Here is a 21,088-nt window from a genome sequence, read left to right as displayed (position 1 = left end):
GAGGCTTCTAGTGCTCCAAGTACGGTTAGTGGATTGCTAACAGGTTCCAGGTTTTTACAGTGTTGCTTTTGGTTTTTGATCTAATTCATGGATATTACTGACTGCTGAATTTTACTGTGGCTTTTTGACTTTGCATTTTCCTATTTTGCAACCATTTTTCATCAATAAAAAGGGATTGTTTTTCCCACAGTCAAGTGTGGTGGATTGTTATCTTAAGGTCTCGTTTCCTGCTCTGGGTTGCAACAGCTTTACAGAATACACACATATGACAAACATTCAATGCTGATTAAGCAGTTAACAAGGACAGACAGACAGAGGTTCCTGTTGTGGCTGAGCTATTTTCTGACGATGAGGATGATGGGATTCAGATTTCTGTTAGGTTTCAGCTTCCTGGCTCTTTGTCTGTGCCTCAATTCTCTGAGCCTGCTTCTGAGGCTCTCACAGACAGTGCAGTGTCAACACAGCTGTTTTCACCAGAAAGGAATTTTAACGAAGGACATAGCGAGTAGGTGCCTTCTCACACTGATACCGAAAATGTAGATAGTAACTTGACCTGGGAAGCTCGCCTTGATCTCCAGGTCAGGCGGAGTTCGCGTCTGGCAAGCAGACGAGAAGCCAGCTCAGTGAAAGGTCATCACAATGCTTTTATGATGCTGAGAGCCTAATGTTTTGATGTTAGAAAGGTATTTAGGCCTCTTGGAAACTCTGTGAAAGCATCAGTTCAACGTAGCTTACTAGCCTGAAAGCTTCATGGAATAATCTTAGCCTGGAAAGCAGTACGCTTGGGATTTCTTGCATTGTGATTCATGGGGCAATTGTTTCATTGCTTGTACCTGGGACTCTGGTTTGAACTTTGCCAATAGGATTATGTCTCCTGTTTTTACCTGAAGATCTTTGGAACCATATTCTGCTTTTAAACTTAATCTTTGGAATTTTGCAATGCTTATTCTTTATTTTGACTTGGATTTTCTCCTCAATAAACTATAAAACTACAGCTCTTGTGTGATGGTGTTTGGCAGCAAGGTGAAGCTTACTCTGAGTTGCAACAGTTCCCATCTTATTTCCGGCATCTTGGAGACTGTGCTCGACTCCAACCACATCATCTGTTGCACCATCTTCCATTCTGAGGAGCTTTCCTCCAATCGATCGATGTCCTTATGGGTGCCTTTATTACCTCCCCACTAAAAGTGGTACCTATTTATCTACTCTCATTTCTGCTTTTGACTTACTAGTTAGGCAAGTGAGCTGGGGCTAATGGCAGGTACTCACTCCAACCCGGGATCGAACTGCTGGCCTTTCGATTGGCAGGATTTTTCTGCAGCACAGCGGTTTAGCCTTATCTTCTAATAGTTGGTTACGTATATTTATGGAAATGCACCTTCAATGTATCCTCTATTCTTTGAAGGGCTATCTCTAAGTGTATTATCTCTAAGTGTATTGTCCATATATATCTGATCTTTGTAGAAATATCTTTGTCTGCCTTCCATCTATACATCCTCTAGTCCAGTGTTTCTCAACCTTCCTAATGCCATGACCCCTTAATACAGTTCCTCATGTTGTGGTGACCCCCAACCATAAAATTATTTTCATTGCTACTTCACAACTGTAATTTTGCTCCTATTATGGATCTGATATCCAGGATGTATTTTCATTCACTGGACCAAATTTTGCACAAATATCTGATATGCCCAAATTTGAATACTGCTGGGTTGGGGTTGGTGTTGTTGATTTTGTCATTTGGGAGCTGTAGTTGCTGGGATTCATAGTTCACCCACAATGTCTTAGGGTGCATCTACACTGTAGACTTGTATTCCTTGTAGTAACCTACGGATGTGAGAGCTGGACCTTAGGGAAGGCGGAGCAAAGGAAGATCGATGCTTTTGAGCTGTGGTGTTGGAGGAAAGTGCTGAGAGTGCCTTGGACTGCGAGAAGATCCAACCAGTCCATCCTCCAGGAAATAAAGCCCGGCTGCTCATTGGAGGGAAGGAGACGAGAGACAAAGCAGAAGTCCTTTGGCCACATCATGAGGAGACAGCAAAGCCTGGAGAAGACAATGATGCTGGGGAAAGTGGAAGGCAAAAGGAAGAGGGGCCGACCAAGGGCAAGATGGAGGAATGGCATCCTTGAAGTGACTGGACTGACCTTGAAGGAGCTGGGGGTGGTGACGGCCGACAGGGAGCTCTGGCGTGGGCTGGTCCATGAGGTCACGAAGAGTCGGAGACGACTGAACGAATGAACAACAACACACTGTAGACTTAATGCATTTTGCACCCATTTTATTGCTGTAGCTCAGTGCTATGGAATCATGCTATAGAGCAGTGTTTCTCAACCTGGGGGTTGGGACCCCTGGGGGGGGTCACGAGGAGGTCCGAGGAGGAGGTCAATATTTTCTGTTGGTCATGGGAGTTCTGCATGCCAAGTTTGGTTCAATTTAATCATTGGTGGCGTTCAGAATGCTCTTTGATAGTAGGTGAACTATAAATCCCAGTGAGTACAACTCCCAGATGTCAAGCTCTATTTTCCCCAAACTCCACCAGTGTTCACATTTGGGCATATTGAGTATTCGTGCCAAGTTTGGTCCAGATCCATCATTGTTTGAGTCCACACTGCTCTCTGGATGTAGGTGAACTACAACTCCCAAACTCAAGGTCAATGCCCACCAAACCCTTGTTGGTCATGGGAGTTGTGTGTGCCAACAATTCCATCGCTGGTGGAGTTCAGAATGTTCTTTGATACTAGGTGAACTATAAATCCCAGCAACTACAACTCCCAAATGACAAGATCAATCCTCCCAACCCTACCAGTATTCAAATGTGGGTGTATTGGGTATTTGTGCCCAATTTGGTCCAGTGAATACAAATACATCCTGCATATCAGATGTTTACATTATGATTCATAACAGTAGCAAAATTACAGTTACGAAGTAGCAACGAATATAATTTTATGGTTGGGGTTCACCACAACATGAGGAACTGCATTAAGGGGTCGCGGCATTAGGAAGGTGGAGAAATGCTGCTATAGAGTTTTGGAAAGTCTGTAGCCTTCTTCATCAGATAGTTTGGGTGCCTTGCCATACTACAACTCCCAGGATTCAATAGCATTGGGCCAGGGCAGTCCAAGTGGGGCCAAACTGCATTCATGCAACAATGTAGATGCAACCAGAAAAAAAGCCATATGTTTTGGCATAAAATGAAGGAATCCAGGAACATTTTGGGACTAACATTGAGGAAGACATCTCTGGAGTAAGCTTTTTGGTGTTCTTTGTACCAGAAAAATAAAACCCAGGACATCTTCTCATAATGTATCATATTTTATTTGAGCCTGGTGGAGTTTCTGCAGCAATGCCAACGTCGTTCCCAGATGAGGAGCATCTCTCCTTGCATGCAACACAGGAAGTTCAAAGTCTCATTTTGCTTTTTCCAGCAAGAAGGAAGGAAGGAAGGAAGGAAGGAAGGAAGGAAGGAAGGAGGGAGGGAGGGAGGGAGGGAGGGAGGGAGGGAGGGAGGAAGGAAGGAAGGAAGGGACGGACACTTGCTCCCAAACATCCTGATCATTTTTACATTACTCCCCAAAAATCCACCTTGATTCATGCTCTACCTCAAAAGCTATTTCAGTGGCACTTGTTCCCTCCAAACTGCACAGATCCGACAAAAGTAGAAGTGGGTTGTTGTAGGTTTTTCCGGGCTATATGGCCATGTTCTAGAGGCATTCTCTCCTGACGTTTCGCCTGCATCTATGGCAAGCATCCTCAGAGGTAGTGACCTCACTACCTCTGAGGATGCTTGCCATAAATGCAAGTGAAACGTCAGGAGAGAATGCCTCTAGACCATGGCCATATAGCCCGAAAAAGACCTCACCACCTCTGAGGATGCTTGCCATAGATGCAGGCGAAACGTCAGGAGAGAATGCCTCTAGACCATGGCCATATAGCCCGAAAAAGACCTCACCACCTCTGAGGATGCTTGCCATAGATGCAGGCGAAACGTCAGGAGAGAATGCCTCTAGACCATGGCCATATAGCCCGAAAAAGACCTCACCACCTCTGAGGATGCTTGCCATAGATGCAGGCGAAATGTCAGAAGAGAATGCCTCTAGACCATGGCCATATAGCCCGAAAAAACCGACAACAACCCAGTGATTTCGGTCATGAAAGCCTTCGACAATAAAAGTAGAAGTGAGGTGCATCTGCATTGTTTGGAGGTGTAGATTTGGATGGTCTTCCAGCCTTTTCTGCTTCACCACACTACAACTCCCAGGACTCCACAGCATTGACTACTGCAGTTAAAGTGGTGCCAAACTGCATTAATCCTGCAGTGTAGAGCTGGCCTAAGAGCAAATTGAATTTGTAGCTGAAGCCAAAATTACTTAGGCCACATCTATCTGGGAGTTGTAGTTTTAGAATATCTTCAGCCTTCTCTGCCAAAGAATGCTGGTGCTCACCAAATGGTAAATCATCGGCAATGATAAGATCTATCAACCAAAAGGTTGCAAGTTTGAACCCCTGGGTTGGCGTGATCTGCCAACTATCATCCTAGCTCATTGTTTACCTATGCAATTTGAAAACAGCTTTAGCTAACTACAAATCCCAGGATTCCACAGCATTGAGCCATGGCCATTAAAGTGGAATCAAATCACATTCACTCTGCAGTGTAGATGCACCCTTAGAAACGTCCTGGGTTGTATCCACATTGTAGAATTATACCAGTTTTGTTCCAGTCTAATAGCCATTGCTGCCAGCTATGCAAAACTGGGATTTGTGGCTTCACAAGGTACATTTAATTCTCTAATGTAGTTTCCAGGAAAGAATGGACTAAGGAGAGGATCCTATGTCCCATAGCAAACTACAAATCCCAGGACTCCCTAGAATGGAGGCACTTAAAGCACTATTAAGACATTGTAACCTTGGAATGCAAATATACCCCAAAAGTGGGAATTCAGTTTGGGAAGAAAGGGCAGAGCCTGTCAGCACCGTTGGCCATGAGAAATCCCTTTTTAAAGGCCATTTCTGACAATGAGTGTTGGTGGAATCTCCATCTTTAGAGCTCTATAAATAGAGGCAGAATGGCCCTCTGTTGGGAAGGCTTTGGTTGTGTCTTCCTAACTGGCAGGAGGGATGTGTTTGGACTAGATGGCCTTTGGGGTCCCTTCCAACTCTATGTTTCTAAAGTTTGTGTGATGGGCCTTGCATGACTGTGTCTTCCTGCTTGGCAGAAGGGGTCAGACTGGATGGCCTTTGGGGGCCTCCACCAACAACTTTCCATGAACTTTCCATATGTGCCTACGAATTGCAATTAGCACCCAGAAGAATCATTCTGGTAGGAAACCAGCTCCAAAGGACCCAGATTTGTGGAAGAAGAACTCCAAACAACAAAGAGTTGCAGAATGAAAAATTGGCACGAGGAACTCAAAAAGAGGTTTACACAACAATGATAAATGACTCCGTCAACATGAAAAGAATGACAAAGTATTCTTACAGAACTCAGACTATGCCCAAAGTCAACAACTGCCTTGCTCTCTCAGCTGAGCAACCTCCCGAAACCCTTTTCCCCTACCAGTGCTATGGAATTATTATATACACACAAACATACATACATCGAAAACAGCCTTTCCCTTCCTTTTTAGCCACAGGACAGAGTGCCCGGAAGAGGAAGTTCTGATCCAGTGGACGGAGGTGCTATAGTTTGTTCGAGGCCGAAAGAGGAGAGGTGCAGTTCTTGGATTTCTTGCTTAAGGACACCAGGCCAGGGCTCCTTGGGGCATCTCCTGCAAGGCCAGAGGTTCTGGACGCGGCTTCAGAAAGGGAAAGCAGACCTGGAAGGAAGGAAAGGAAAGGAAATTGTTGGATTTCATCCCTGACTGCACAAGTTTGCAGCCCTCAATAAGTAGTTAGCTTATTTATTTATTTATTTATTTCGGTTTCTTCTACCCCGCCCTTCTCACCCTGAAGGGGACTCAGGGCAGCTTACAAAACCATTTATTTATTTATTTATTTATTTCGAGGTTTTATATACCGACCCAATCACCTTCAAAGAGGGATTCGGACCGGTTCACAACATGTGTTAACATACAAAGAATATACAATAACAACACAATGCCACTTCATTACACGGTTAAAATATCAGCACTATACACGTTAAAACATTATCATCCCAGTTAAAAGAGCCAAATCGTCCGACACCATCACAATCCCATTCATCATCCTCCTTTCATGTGGGCAAAGAATTAAATCAGTTGTCAAATGATGCGTTCCACAACCAGGTCTTTGTTAGTTTCCTGAACGTCATGAGGGAGGGGGCAGTTCTGATCTCTAATGGCAGGGAGTTCCAAAGTTGAGGGGCCACCATCGAGAAGGCCCTGTCCCTCGTCTCCACCAGCCGTGCTTGTGCAGGCGGAGGGACCGAGAGCAGGGCCCCTCCAGACGATCTTAGTGGTCTTGATGGTTCGTAGGGGAGAATACGTTCGGAGAGGTAAACAGGGCCGGAGTCGTTTAGAGCTTTATAGGTTAACACCAGCACTTTGAATTGTGCTTGGAAGCTAATCGGCAGCCAGTGGAGCTGGCGTAACAGCGGAGTGGTGTGCTCCCTGTACCCCGCACCCGTTAGTAATCCGCGCGTTGTACTTGCTGCAGCTTCCGGGCAGTCTTCAGAGGCAACCCCACGTAGAGAGCGTTGCAGTAATCTAAGCGGGATGTAACCAAAACGTGTACTACCGTGGCCAAGTCAGCCCTCCCAAGGTACGGACGCAGCTGGCGCACAAGTTTTAATTTAACCAAAGGCAAAATTCGGTGCCCGCATCACATAACAGTCATAAAACAAAATGGCATCAATTCACAGTTAAACAACAATTCCTGCATTACAACCATAAAACCAATAAAATCAATAAAACCAATACAAACCCCAATTCCTCCTCATAAACGGTCAGTGTTCGCTATCTCATAGTTCCAATTTCAATTCCACATTGTCCGTCCTATCAGTCTTACTCATCTGATTGTCTTATCTAGTTGTCAGATTGCCCAAAGGCCTGGTCCCACAACCACGTCTTTACCTTCCTCCTGAAGGAGAGGAGGGATGTTGATGCCCTAATTTCCCCCGGGAGTGAGTTCCACAGGTGAGGGGCCACCACTGAGAAAGCCCTGCTCCTCGTCCCCACCAGCCTCACTTGCGACAGCGGTGGGGTCGGGAGCAGGGCCTCCCCAGATGATCTCAAACTCCAAGGTGGGACGTAGAGGGAGATACGTTCGGACAGATACACTGGACCGGAACCGTACAGGGTTTTGCAGGTCAAAACCAGCACCTTGAATTGTGCTCGGAACTGAATCGGCAGCCAGTGGAGCTGGCATAGTAGGGGGGTGGTGTGCTCCCTGTATGTCGCTCCGATGAGCAGTCTGGCTGCCGCTCGCTGGACCAGTTGAAGTTTCCGAACAGTCTTCAAGGGCAACCCCACATAGAGTGCATTGCAGTAGTCTATTCGGGATGTAACAAGAGCGTGGACCACTGTGGCCAGATCAGACTTCCCAAGGTACGGGCGCAACTGGTGCAGAAGTTTTAATTGTGCAAAAGTTCTCCCGGCCACCGCCGAGGCCTGGGGTTCCAGGCTCAGCGATGAATCCACGATCACTCCCAAGCTGCGAACCTGCGTCTTCAGGGGGAGTGTGACCCCGTCCAACACAGGCTGTAACCCTATGCCCTGTTCGGCCTTTCAACTGACCAGTAGGACCTCTGTCTTGTCTGGATTCAATTTCAATTTGTTAGCTCTCATCCAGTCTGACACAGCAGCCAAGCACTGGTTCAAGGTCTGGACAGCCTCCTTGGTGACAGGTGAGAAGGAGTGACAGATCTGGACATCATCAACGTAGAGATAACATCTTAGTCCGAAACTCCGAATGATCTCCCCCAGCCTAGATAGTAGGCATGGTTAGGTCCAGTCGGAATCTTCGTAATTTGGAATAAATTCGTAAAAATTACCTTTTTGAAGTGATTTTGAACTTTTTTAGGAATCCAGAAGTCCCTTTGCCCTTCCGAAGCTAGTCTCACAATTTTTCTTCCGACCCAGGAAGTGAGTTGGAAATTATTCTGGTCCCTGGCCTTGGCTCAAGCCAGAGAAGCCAGTTTTAAACCAGGAAGGCTGAATTTCCTTCCTTTGCTTTCCCCACTTCTGTCTCAAGCCAGAGACACCAGCTTTAAACCGGGGAAGGATGAATTTCCTCCCTTTGCTTTCCCCACTTTTGTCTCAAGCCAGAGACACCAGCTTTAAACCGGGGAAGGATGAATTTCCTCCCTTTGCTTTCCCCACTTCTGTCTCAAGCCAGAGACACCAGCTTTAACCGGGGAAGGATGAATTTCCTCCCTTTGCTTTCCCCACTTCTGTCTCAAGCCAGAGACACCAGCTTTAACCGGGGAAGGATGAATTTCCTCCCTTTGCTTTCCCCACTTCTGTCTCAAGCCAGAGACACCAGCTTTAAACCGGGGAAGGATGAATTTCCTCCCTTTGCTTTCCCCACTTCTGTCTCAAGCCAGAGACACCAGCTTTAACCGGGGAAGGATGAATTTCCTCCCTTTGCTTTCCCCACTTCTGTCTCAAGCCAGAGACACCAGCTTTAAACCGGGGAAGGATGAATTTCCTCCCTTTGCTTTCCCCACTTCTGTCTCAAGCCAGAGACACCAGCTTTAACCGGGGAAGGATGAATTTCCTCCCTTTGCTTTCCCCACTTCTGTCTCAAGCCAGAGACACCAGCTTTAAACCGGGGAAGGATGAATTTCCTCCCTTTGCTTTCCCCACTTCTGTCTCAAGCCAGAGACACCAGCTTTAAACCGGGGAAGGATGAATTTCCTCCCTTTGCTTTCCCCACTTCTGTCTCAAGCCAGAGACACCAGCTTTAAACCAGGGAAGGATGAATTTCCTCCCTTTGCTTTCCCCACTTCTGTCTCAAGCCAGAGACACCAGCTTTAACCGGGGAAGGATGAATTTCCTCCCTTTGCTTTCCCCACTTCTGTCTCAAGCCAGAGACACCAGCTTTAAACCGGGGAAGGATGAATTTCCTCCCTTTGCTTTCCCCACTTCTGTCTCAAGCCAGAGACACCAGCTTTAAACCGGGGAAGGATGAATTTCCTCCCTTTGCTTTCCCCACTTCTGTCTCAAGCCAGAGACACCAGCTTTAAACCGGGGAAGGATGAATTTCCTCCCTTTGCTTTCCCCACTTCTGTCTCAAGCCAGAGACACCAGCTTTAAACCGGGGAAGGATGAATTTCCTCCCTTTGCTTTCCCCACTTCTGTCTCAAGCCAGAGACACCAGCTTTAACCGGGGAAGGATGAATTTCCTCCCTTTGCTTTCCCCACTTCTGTCTCAAGCCAGAGACACCAGCTTTAAACCGGGGAAGGATGAATTTCCTCCCTTTGCTTTCCCCACTTCTGTCTCAAGCCAGAGACACCAGCTTTAAACCGGGGAAGGATGAATTTCCTCCCTTTGCTTTCCCCACTTCTGTCTCAAGCCAGAGACACCAGCTTTAAACCGGGGAAGGATGAATTTCCTCCCTTTGCTTTCCCCACTTCTGTCTCAAGCCAGAGACACCAGCTTTAACCGGGGAAGGATGAATTTCCTCCCTTTGCTTTCCCCACTTCTGTCTCAAGCCTGAGACACCAGCTTTAACCGGGGAAGGATGAATTTCCTCCCTTTGCTTTCCCCACTTCTGTCTCAAGCCAGAGACACCAGCTTTAAACCGGGGAAGGATGAATTTCCTCCCTTTGCTTTCCCCACTTCTGTCTCAAGCCAGAGACACCAGCTTTAAACCGGGGAAGGATGAATTTCCTCCCTTTGCTTTCCCCACTTCTGTCTCAAGCCAGAGACACCAGCTTTAAACCGGGGAAGGATGAATTTCCTCCCTTTGCTTTCCCCACTTCTGTCTCAAGCCAGAGACACCAGCTTTAAACCGGGGAAGGATGAATTTCCTCCCTTTGCTTTCCCCACTTCTGTCTCAAGCCAGAGACACCAGCTTTAACCGGGGAAGGATGAATTTCCTCCCTTTGCTTTCCCCACTTCTGTCTCAAGCCAGAGACACCAGCTTTAAACCGGGGAAGGATGAATTTCCTCCCTTTGCTTTCCCCACTTCTGTCTCAAGCCAGAGACACCAGCTTTAAACCGGGGAAGGATGAATTTCCTCCCTTTGCTTTCCCCACTTCTGTCTCAAGCCAGAGACACCAGCTTTAAACCGGGGAAGGATGAATTTCCTCCCTTTGCTTTCCCCACTTCTGTCTCAAGCCAGAGACACCAGCTTTAAACCGGGGAAGGATGAATTTCCTCCCTTTGCTTTCCCCACTTCTGTCTCAAGCCAGAGACACCAGCTTTAAACCGGGGAAGGATGAATTTCCTCCCTTTGCTTTCCCCACTTCTGTCTCAAGCCAGAGACACCAGCTTTAAACCGGGGAAGGATGAATTTCCTCCCTTTGCTTTCCCCACTTCTGTCTCAAGCCAGAGACACCAGCTTTAAACCGGGGAAGGATGAATTTCCTCCCTTTGCTTTCCCCACTTCTGTCTCAAGCCAGAGACACCAGCTTTAACCGGGGAAGGATGAATTTCCTCCCTTTGCTTTCCCCACTTCTGTCTCAAGCCAGAGACACCAGCTTTAAACCGGGGAAGGATGAATTTCCTCCCTTTGCTTTCCCCACTTCTGTCTCAAGCCAGAGACACCAGCTTTAAACCGGGGAAGGATGAATTTCCTCCCTCTGCTTTCCCCACTTCTGTCTCAAGCCAGAGACACCAGCTTTAACCGGGGAAGGGTGAATTTCCTCCCTTTGCTTTCCCCACTTCTGTCTCAAGCCAGAGACACCAGCTTTAAACCGGGGAAGGATGAATTTCCTCCCTTTGCTTTCCCCACTTCTGTCTCAAGCCAGAGACACCAGCTTTAAACCGGGGAAGGATGAATTTCCTCCCTTTGCTTTCCCCACTTCTGTCTCAAGCCAGAGACACCAGCTTTAACCGGGGAAGGATGAATTTCCTCCCTTTGCTTTCCCCACTTCTGTCTCAAGCCAGAGACACCAGCTTTAAACCAGGGAAGGATGAATTTCCTCCCTTTGCTTTCCCCACTTCTGTCTCAAGCCAGAGACACCAGCTTTAACCGGGGAAGGATGAATTTCCTCCCTTTGCTTTCCCCACTTCTGTCTCAAGCCAGAGACACCAGCTTTAACCGGGGAAGGATGAATTTCTTCCCTTTGCTTTCCCCACTTCTGTCTCAAGCCAGAGACACCAGCTTTAACCGGGGAAGGATGAATTTCCTCCCTTTGCTTTCCCCACTTCTGTCTCAAGCCAGAGACACCAGCTTTAAACCGGGGAAGGATGAATTTCCTCCCTTTGCTTTCCCCACTTCTGTCTCAAGCCAGAGACACCAGCTTTAACCGGGGAAGGATGAATTTCCTCCCTTTGCTTTCCCCACTTCTGTCTCAAGCCAGAGACACCAGCTTTAAACCGGGGAAGGATGAATTTCCTCCCTTTGCTTTCCCCACTTCTGTCTCAAGCCAGAGACACCAGCTTTAAACCGGGGAAGGATGAATTTCCTCCCTTTGCTTTCCCCACTTCTGTCTCAAGCCAGAGACACCAGCTTTAACCGGGGAAGGATGAATTTCCTCCCTTTGCTTTCCCCACTTCTGTCTCAAGCCAGAGACACCAGCTTTAAACCGGGGAAGGATGAATTTCCTCCCTTTGCTTTCCCCACTTCTGTCTCAAGCCAGAGACACCAGCTTTAAACCGGGGAAGGATGAATTTCCTCCCTCTGCTTTCCCCACTTCTGTCTCAAGCCAGAGACACCAGCTTTAACCGGGGAAGGGTGAATTTCCTCCCTTTGCTTTCCCCACTTCTGTCTCAAGCCAGAGACACCAGCTTTAAACCGGGGAAGGATGAATTTCCTCCCTTTGCTTTCCCCACTTCTGTCTCAAGCCAGAGACACCAGCTTTAAACCGGGGAAGGATGAATTTCCTCCCTTTGCTTTCCCCACTTCTGTCTCAAGCCAGAGACACCAGCTTTAACCGGGGAAGGATGAATTTCCTCCCTTTGCTTTCCCCACTTCTGTCTCAAGCCAGAGACACCAGCTTTAAACCAGGGAAGGATGAATTTCCTCCCTTTGCTTTCCCCACTTCTGTCTCAAGCCAGAGACACCAGCTTTAACCGGGGAAGGATGAATTTCCTCCCTTTGCTTTCCCCACTTCTGTCTCAAGCCAGAGACACCAGCTTTAACCGGGGAAGGATGAATTTCTTCCCTTTGCTTTCCCCACTTCTGTCTCAAGCCAGAGACACCAGCTTTAACCGGGGAAGGATGAATTTCCTCCCTTTGCTTTCCCCACTTCTGTCTCAAGCCAGAGACACCAGCTTTAAACCGGGGAAGGATGAATTTCCTCCCTTTGCTTTCCCCACTTCTGTCTCAAGCCAGAGACACCAGCTTTAACCGGGGAAGGATGAATTTCTTCCCTTTGCTTTCCCCACTTCTGTCTCAAGCCAGAGACACCAGCTTTAACCGGGGAAGGATGAATTTCCTCCCTTTGCTTTCCCCACTTCTGTCTCAAGCCAGAGACACCAGCTTTAACCGGGGAAGGATGAATTTCCTCCCTTTGCTTTCCCCACTTCTGTCTCAAGCCAGAGACACCAGCTTTAAACCGGGGAAGGATGAATTTCCTCCCTTTGCTTTCCCCACTTCTGTCTCAAGCCAGAGACACCAGCTTTAAACCGGGGAAGGATGAATTTCCTCCCTTTGCTTTCCCCACTTCTGTCTCAAGCCAGAGACACCAGCTTTAAACCGGGGAAGGATGAATTTCCTCCCTTTGCTTTCCCCACTTCTGTCTCAAGCCAGAGACACCAGCTTTAAACCGGGGAAGGATGAATTTCCTCCCTTTGCTTTCCCCACTTCTGTCTCAAGCCAGAGACACCAGCTTTAAACCGGGGAAGGATGAATTTCCTCCCTTTGCTTTCCCCACTTCTGTCTCAAGCCAGAGACACCAGCTTTAAACCAGGGAAGGATGAATTTCCTCCCTTTGCTTTCCCCACTTCTGTCTCAAGCCAGAGACACCAGCTTTAAACCGGGGAAGGATGAATTTCCTCCCTTTGCTTTCCCCACTTCTGTCTCAAGCCAGAGACACCAGCTTTAAACCGGGGAAGGATGAATTTCCTCCCTTTGCTTTCCCCACTTCTGTCTCAAGCCAGAGACACCAGCTTTAAACCAGGGAAGGATGAATTTCCTCCCTTTGCTTTCCCCACTTCTGTCTCAAGCCAGAGACACCAGCTTTAAACCGGGGAAGGATGAATTTCCTCCCTTTGCTTTCCCCACTTCTGTCTCAAGCCAGAGACACCAGCTTTAAACCGGGGAAGGATGAATTTCCTCCCTTTGCTTTCCCCACTTCTGTCTCAAGCCAGAGACACCAGCTTTAAACCGGGGAAGGATGAATTTCCTCCCTTTGCTTTCCCCACTTCTGTCTCAAGCCAGAGACACCAGCTTTAAACCGGGGAAGGATGAATTTCCTCCCTTTGCTTTCCCCACTTCTGTCTCAAGCCAGAGACACCAGCTTTAAACCAGGGAAGGATGAATTTCCTCCCTTTGCTTTCCCCACTTCTGTCTCAAGCCAGAGACACCAGCTTTAAACCGGGGAAGGATGAATTTCCTCCCTTTGCTTTCCCCACTTCTGTCTCAAGCCAGAGACACCAGCTTTAAACCGGGGAAGGATGAATTTCCTCCCTTTGCTTTCCCCACTTCTGTCTCAAGCCAGAGACACCAGCTTTAAACCGGGGAAGGATGAATTTCCTCCCTTTGCTTTCCCCACTTCTGTCTCAAGCCAGAGACACCAGCTTTAAACCGGGGAAGGATGAATTTCCTCCCTTTGCTTTCCCCACTTCTGTCTCAAGCCAGAGACACCAGCTTTAAACCGGGGAAGGATGAATTTCCTCCCTTTGCTTTCCCCACTTCTGTCTCAAGCCAGAGACACCAGCTTTAAACCGGGGAAGGATGAATTTCCTCCCTTTGCTTTCCCCACTTCTGTCTCAAGCCAGAGACACCAGCTTTAAACCAGGGAAGGATGAATTTCCTCCCTTTGCTTTCCCCACTTCTGTCTCAAGCCAGAGACACCAGCTTTAAACCGGGGAAGGATGAATTTCCTCCCTTTGCTTTCCCCACTTCTGTCTCAAGCCAGAGACACCAGCTTTAAACCGGGGAAGGATGAATTTCCTCCCTTTGCTTTCCCCACTTCTGTCTCAAGCCAGAGACACCAGCTTTAAACCAGGGAAGGATGAATTTCCTCCCTTTGCTTTCCCCACTTCTGTCTCAAGCCAGAGACACCAGCTTTAAACCAGGGAAGGATGAATTTCCTCCCTTTGCTTTCCCCACTTCTGTCTCAAGCCAGAGACACCAGCTTTAAACCGGGGAAGGATGAATTTCCTCCCTTTGCTTTCCCCACTTCTGTCTCAAGCCAGAGACACCAGCTTTAAACCGGGGAAGGATGAATTTCCTCCCTTTGCTTTCCCCACTTCTGTCTCAAGCCAGAGACACCAGCTTTAAACCGGGGAAGGATGAATTTCCTCCCTTTGCTTTCCCCACTTCTGTCTCAAGCCAGAGACACCAGCTTTAAACCAGGGAAGGATGAATTTCCTCCCTTTGCTTTCCCCACTTCTGTCTCAAGCCAGAGACACCAGCTTTAAACCAGGGAAGGATGAATTTCCTCCCTTTGCTTTCCCCACTTCTGTCTCAAGCCAGAGACACCAGCTTTAAACCAGGGAAGGATGAATTTCCTCCCTTTGCTTTCCCCACTTCTGTCTCAAGCCAGAGACACCAGCTTTAAACCAGGGAAGGATGAATTTCCTCCCTTTGCTTTCCCCACTTCTGTCTCAAGCCAGAGACACCAGCTTTAAACCAGGGAAGGATGAATTTCCTCCCTTTGCTTTCCCCACTTCTGTCTCAAGCCAGAGACACCAGCTTTAACCGGGGAAGGATGAATTTCCTCCCTTTGCTTTCCCCACTTCTGTCTCAAGCCAGAGACACCAGCTTTAAACCGGGGAAGGATGAATTTCCTCCCTTTGCTTTCCCCACTTCTGTCTCAAGCCAGAGACACCAGCTTTAAACCAGGGAAGGATGAATTTCCTCCCTTTGCTTTCCCCACTTCTGTCTCAAGCCAGAGATACCAGCTTTAAACCGGGGAAGGATGAATTTCCTCCCTTTGCTTTCCCCACTTCTGTCTCAAGCCAGAGACACCAGCTTTAAACCAGGGAAGGATGAATTTCCTCCCTTTGCTTTCCCCACTTCTGTCTCAAGCCAGAGACACCAGCTTTAAACCAGGGAAGGATGAATTTCCTCCCTTTGCTTTCCTTCTGCCTCAAGCCAGAGAAGGAATTTCCTCCGCTTGCTTTTCCCTGCTCATGGAGTAAAACAACTACTTTCAAAGTAAAGACCACTCAATGAAACAGGAAATAACACTTTCAAACCATTAACGAAAGAATTCGGAAATCTCGGAAGTTTTGAAAAGTTCTGAACATTTATTTCTGTGAAAATGAGAATTGACTTTAGAATCAAACCACCAGCACCCCCTACATCCGAAACAAGTTTTGAATCTTTTCTTTTTCTTTTTTCTTTTGGATCAAACAAGCCTACTAGATAGATTAGAATGAAGGATTCCTTCCCCACATTCCTCAAGCATGCTTATCTTAAGAAAGGGCTTAGAAGGGGGTTTGTCTTACTCATCCTGCATGCCACTATTTCCTCCCCCTTTGAATACTTAGCAATGTGATCTCTTCAGGGAAAACATAAGGGTATTTTTATTGCCCTGGTGAGGCCATGTGGTCAGTTCTCCATCTTGGCCTTGCTCTTCCATTTTGTTTTCTCTAGAGTGAGGAGGCATCTTGCCATTGTGCAGGCAAGATATAGTAGATCTAGCTATTTCGTTATTTTTCCTCATTCTTTTTCTTTAGAGGATAGGTCAGTGAAGCCAGTTAGCTCCAAGAACCTTTCCTATCCAGAGCCCCCGATGGTGCAGTGGGTGTAACTGCTGAGTTGCTGAACTTGCTAACCAAAAGTTCACCGGTTCGAATCTAGGGAGCAGGGAAACTCCCGCTGTTACACCCAGCTTCTGCGAACCTAGCAGTTCGAAAACATGCAAATGTGAGTAGATCAATATTGTTGGAAAACAAATTCAGCCAAGAGTACAAAGTCCAACAAATTCCTTGCTTGCCTTGCAGACAATTTCATGGTCCAGAAGGTAGAAGAGGCAACAAGGGGGTTGGCTACTCTCGATCTCATTCTAACAAATGCAAAGGAGCTGATCGATGCAGTTGAAGTGGTCAGATCCTTGGGGGTAAGTGACCATGTGCTCCTGCAGTTTGAGGTACAAAGGAAGGCTGAAACTAAGACAAATCAAACCTGCATTTTGGACTTTAGGAGAGTTGCCTTCCGAAAAATGAAGGAAATACTGAGCAGCATTCTGTGGCCTCAGATACTAAAAGACAAAGGAGTTACGGATGGATGGGAGTTTCTCAAGAGTGAGATACTCCTGGCGCAATTGCAAACAGTGCCAACAAAAAAAATTAGGACAAGTGCAAAGAAGCCAGAATGGATGTCCAAAGAACTTCTAACTGTGCTATGACTCAAAAGAGACATGCACAAGAAGTGGAAAAAGGGAGAAATCACCATAGAAGAAATCAAACAAATAGACTCCTGTAGGGAAATGGTTCGCAAGGATAAAGCACAAAACCATTTAAAAGGACTATTTTATTCCTCTGATCTCTGTCTAAATTCAAAGATAATGAAATATACATTGTTACCCTGTTTAAACCTTTGAACTAAAGTAAAGATACTGTAACTTGTTTCACAAACCTGAGTTTATTATACTGCAGGGTATATCTTAAATACTGTTTAAATATTGTGGTAAAGCTTCTGCTCATTCTGCTTATTCACGTTTACCAACCCTCACAGGAGGTACCTTCTATGATTTGTAGTTTGGTGAGATGCCAGTACTCATTGGCAGAGAAGACTATAGGCCTCATGAAACTACAACTCACAGGATTGCATTGCAAAAAGCGATGGCAATTAAAGTGGTGCCAAATTGCATTCGTTCCACAGCGTAGATGTGTTCGGTTTAAACATTAGTATGTCTTTATAAAAGGTAGCAAGGAAACATCAAATGCACATTACTCTCCTTGAACGAACCCATTTTTGAAGGGGAACAGGGATCTAAATCAGATCTGGGCGAACTTGGACCCTCCAGGTGTTTTGGACTTTGACTCCCACAATGCCTAACATCCTACTCACTGTTGGACATTGTGGGAATTGAAGTCCAAAACTCTAGAGGGACAGAGTTGACCCAGGCCTGATCTAGATGATTTTATTTATTTATTTATTTAAAACTTTTATATCCCGATCTTCTCAACCTCCGTAGAGGGACTCAGACTGGCTTACAGCAAGGATTCAATGCTAATAGTACAATCTAAAAACATCATATAATAACGAGTTAAAATACATATAAATTAAAATTACAAATTAGCCAAATCGCCAAGATAAAATCATGTACAACTCAGTCTGTATGTGTGGTCGATAACTTTGTTCTGTAGCCGGTTTCAACCATTACCATTACTCTGGGAATGCTTCCTTCCATAGCCAGGATTTCACCAGCCTCCTGAAAGATTGCTCCAGATCTGATCGCAATCGGGGGAGAGTTCCATACTGAGGGGCCACCACAGAAAAGGCCCTGTCTCTCGTTCCCGCCAGACGCAATTGCGAAAGTGGTAAGACCGAGAACATGGCCCCATCAGACGATCGTTATTGTATTGATGGTTCATCAAGACAATTTGGGCAGTAGTTTGTGCCAAATATGGATCCGGTTCCTCTCAACCCACCCTTCAATCTGGTCTTACCACCTTCTACTAACCTTTGGAGTTATTCAGTCGGTTTGCTCCGATCCGGTCCAGCGGGATCCCGAACCTCCTCTTGGGGACTTCCACAACTTTCCTGCCAGTTGGGAAGAAAATGGAGATTGCTCAGTCAAAGTATCTGGATTTAAGAAACCCAGTCTTGCATGCACTTTTTTACCATAGTAGTCTGTGCAAATTTGTTGCCATGGCACAAAAGCTAAGATCCCATATTGAGCTTAAAGAGTCTATAATATCTTAATACAAGAAATGTGCAAAACCACCCTTGTGCCAAATGATGGTTTCTGTCTGTTTATAATCAGCTTGCAGATGGTTTGCACTATGTAACACAATTTTTGTTCCTAGGTTAACAATGTAATTTCGTAACAGTCTATCATAAACATGGGAAAAGTTTTTTTTTAACTGCAAAAAGTTTGTTTTTCATAGAACTATAGAATCCTAGAGTTGTAAGAACCCTATTCTGCCAAGAAGCAAGAAAATTGCATTCAAAGCACCCCCAACAGATGGCCATCCAGTCTCTGTTTAAAAGCTTCCAAAGAAGGAGCCTCTACCACACTCCGGGGCAGAGAGTTCCACTGCTGAACACGCCCTTACAGTCAGGAAGTTCTTCCTAATGTTAAGATGGAATCTCCTTTCTTGTAGTTTGAAGCCATTGTTCTGCGTATGTGGGACATCCTGCAGCACATTTTAATCTAGGTTTTCAATAGTATCTCAGAGACTCATCCAATTCAACATAGTTTGTGGCAGATACAAAAATGAAATGTCTGGAGTAGAACAACTTCTTCCAAAGTAAGTACCACACAATTAAATAATCTGCACTGTAGAATGAATGGTGTTTGACACAGCTTTAGCTGCTGTGGCTCAATGCTGTGGGATTTGTAGTTTGTGTGAAACATCAGCACTCTTTGGCAGAGAAAGCTCAAGACCTTGTGAAACTATTATTTATTTATACAGTATTTCTATACTGCTATTCTTACCCCTGAAGTCCTTTGGCCACATCATGAGGAGACAGGAAAGCTTAGAGAAGCCAATGATGCTGGGGAAAGTGGAAGGCAAAAGGAAGAGGGGCCGACCAAGGGCAAGGTGGATGGATGGCATCCTTGAAGTGACTGGACTGACCTTGAAGGAGCTGGGGGTGGTGACGGCTGACAGGGAGCTCTTCGTGACCTCATGGACCAGCCCACGCCAGAGCTCCCTGTCAGCCGTCACCACCCCCAGCTCCTTCAAGGTCAGTCCAGTCACTTCAAGGATGCCGTCCATCCATCTTGCCCTTGGTCGGCCCCTCTTCCTTTTACCTTCCACTTTCCACAGCATCATTGTCTTTTCTAGGCTTTGCTGTCTCCTCATGATGTGGCCAAAGGACTTCCTCTTTCCCTCTAGTCTCCTTCCCTTCAGTGAGCAGCCGGGCTTTCTTTCCTGGAGGATGGACTGGTTGGATCTTCTCGCAGTCCAAGGCACTCTCAGAACTTTCCTCCAGTACCACAGTTCAAAAGCATCTCTCTTCCTTCGCTCAGCCTTCCCTAAGGTCCGGAGGTGACTACAGGGAAGACCATGGCTTGGACTAGGCGTGTCTCTGTTGCCAGTCTGATGTCTCTACTCTTGACTATTTTGTCGAGACTGGACATTGCTCTCCTCCCAAGAAGGAAGCGTCTCCTGATTTCCTGGCCACAGTCTGCATCTGCCGTCATCTTTGCACCTAGAAATACAAAGTCTGTCACGGCCTCCACTCCCTCTATTTTCCAGTTGTCAATCATTCTTGTTGCCATAATCTTGGGTTTTTTGATGTTCAGCTGCAACCCGGCTTTTGCGCTTTCTTCTTTCACCTTGATTAGAAGGCTCCTCAGCTCCTCCTCGCTTTCGGCCATCAGAGTGGTGTCATCTGCATATCTGAGATTGTTAATGTTTCTTCCAGCAATTTCCACCCCAGCTTTGCATTCATCCAGCCCCGCACATCCTCACATGATGTGTTCTGCATACAAGTTAAAAAGGTTGGGTGAGAGGATGCAGCCTTGCCGGACGCCTTTCCCAATCTTGAACCAGTCTGTTGTTCCGTGGTCAGTTCTGACTGTGGCTCCTTGGTCCTTGTACAGATTCCTCAGGAGAGAGACAAGGTGGCTTGGGATGCCCATCCCACCAAGAACTTGCCACCATTTATGATGATCCACACAGTCAAAGGCTTTAGAATAGTCAATGAAGCAGAAGTAGATGTTTTTCTGAAACTCCCTGCCTTTCTCCATTATCCAGCAGATATTGGCAATCTGGTCTCTCGTTCCTCTGCTAAAAATCATAACAGAGGAAAATTCAGGATTTTTTTTTTTTGCAGAAGAGGACTGCCCCCGTGTGGCCATCCGGAGATACAGCAAGGTACCTCTGGACTATTGGCTCTCCCTCCCAATTTGGTGTCATCTGCAAAGTTGATGATCCTGCCTTCTAGCCCTTCATCCAAGTCATTAATAAAGATGTTGAATAGGACCGGGCCCAGGACGGAACCCTGCTTGTGGCACTCCGCTTGTCACTTCTTTCCAGGATGAAGAGGAGGAAGCCTTGGGGAGAATCACCCTCTGGGTTCGTCCATTTAACCAATTCCAGATCCAGATCCACCTCACCCTGCTTGTGGCACTCCGCTCGTCACTTCTTTCCAAGATGAAGAGGAAGCATTGGTGAGCACTCTCTGTGTTCGTCCACTTAACCAATTCCAGATCCACCTCACCGTAGTTTTGCCTCGCCCACATTGGACTAGTTTCCTTGCCAGAAGGTCGTGGGGGACCTTGTCAAAGAAGGCCTTACTGAAATCCAGACACGCTCCATCCACGGCATTCCCCGCATCTACCCAGCTTGTAGCTCTATCGAAGAAAGAGATCAGATTAGTCTGACATGACTTATTTTTGATAAATCCATGTTGACTCTTAGCGATGACTGCATTTGTTTCTAAGTGTTTGCAGACCGCTTCCTTAACAATCTTTTCCAGAATCTTGCCCGGTATCGACGTGAGGCTGACCGGACGGTAGTTGTTTGGGTCATCCTTTTTTCCCTTCTTGAAGATTGGGACCACATTGGCCCTCCTCCAATCTGCTGGAACTTCTCCCGTTCTCCAAGAACTCTCAAAGATGGTTGCCAATGGTTCCGAAATGACTTCCGCTAGTTCCTTCAATACTCTGGGGTGTAGTTGATCTGGCCCTGGGGACTTGAACTCATTAAGAGCGG

The 21,088-nt window shown here is 46.9% G+C and overlaps 1 protein-coding gene across 2 annotated transcripts in view; it reads right to left on the bottom strand.

The window, feature by feature from the left end:
* Positions 1-3,825: 3,825 nt before the first annotated feature.
* OSTN (osteocrin) overlaps positions 3,826-21,088 on the bottom strand; it is a 54,069-nt gene continuing 36,806 nt past the window's right edge. The window contains exons 4-5 of one of the 2 annotated variants that reach the window (XM_067466137.1): positions 17,884-17,963; positions 3,826-5,811 (exon numbers count right to left, since the gene is read on the bottom strand). In XM_067466137.1, the coding sequence (XP_067322238.1) occupies positions 5,675-5,811; positions 17,884-17,963 (217 nt within the window). In that variant the 3' untranslated portion in view covers positions 3,826-5,674. Of the gene's footprint in view, positions 5,812-17,878; positions 17,964-21,088 lie in introns of those variants that run through there. The other variant, XM_067466138.1, reaches the window with a different exon arrangement.

Source organism: Anolis sagrei, chromosome 3 (assembly GCF_037176765.1).
Source record: "Anolis sagrei isolate rAnoSag1 chromosome 3, rAnoSag1.mat, whole genome shotgun sequence".
Classification (NCBI taxonomy): domain Eukaryota; kingdom Metazoa; phylum Chordata; class Lepidosauria; order Squamata; family Dactyloidae; genus Anolis; species Anolis sagrei.
Note: the sequence above shows the minus strand (reverse complement) of the source record. Positions and strands in the feature narration are given on the sequence as shown.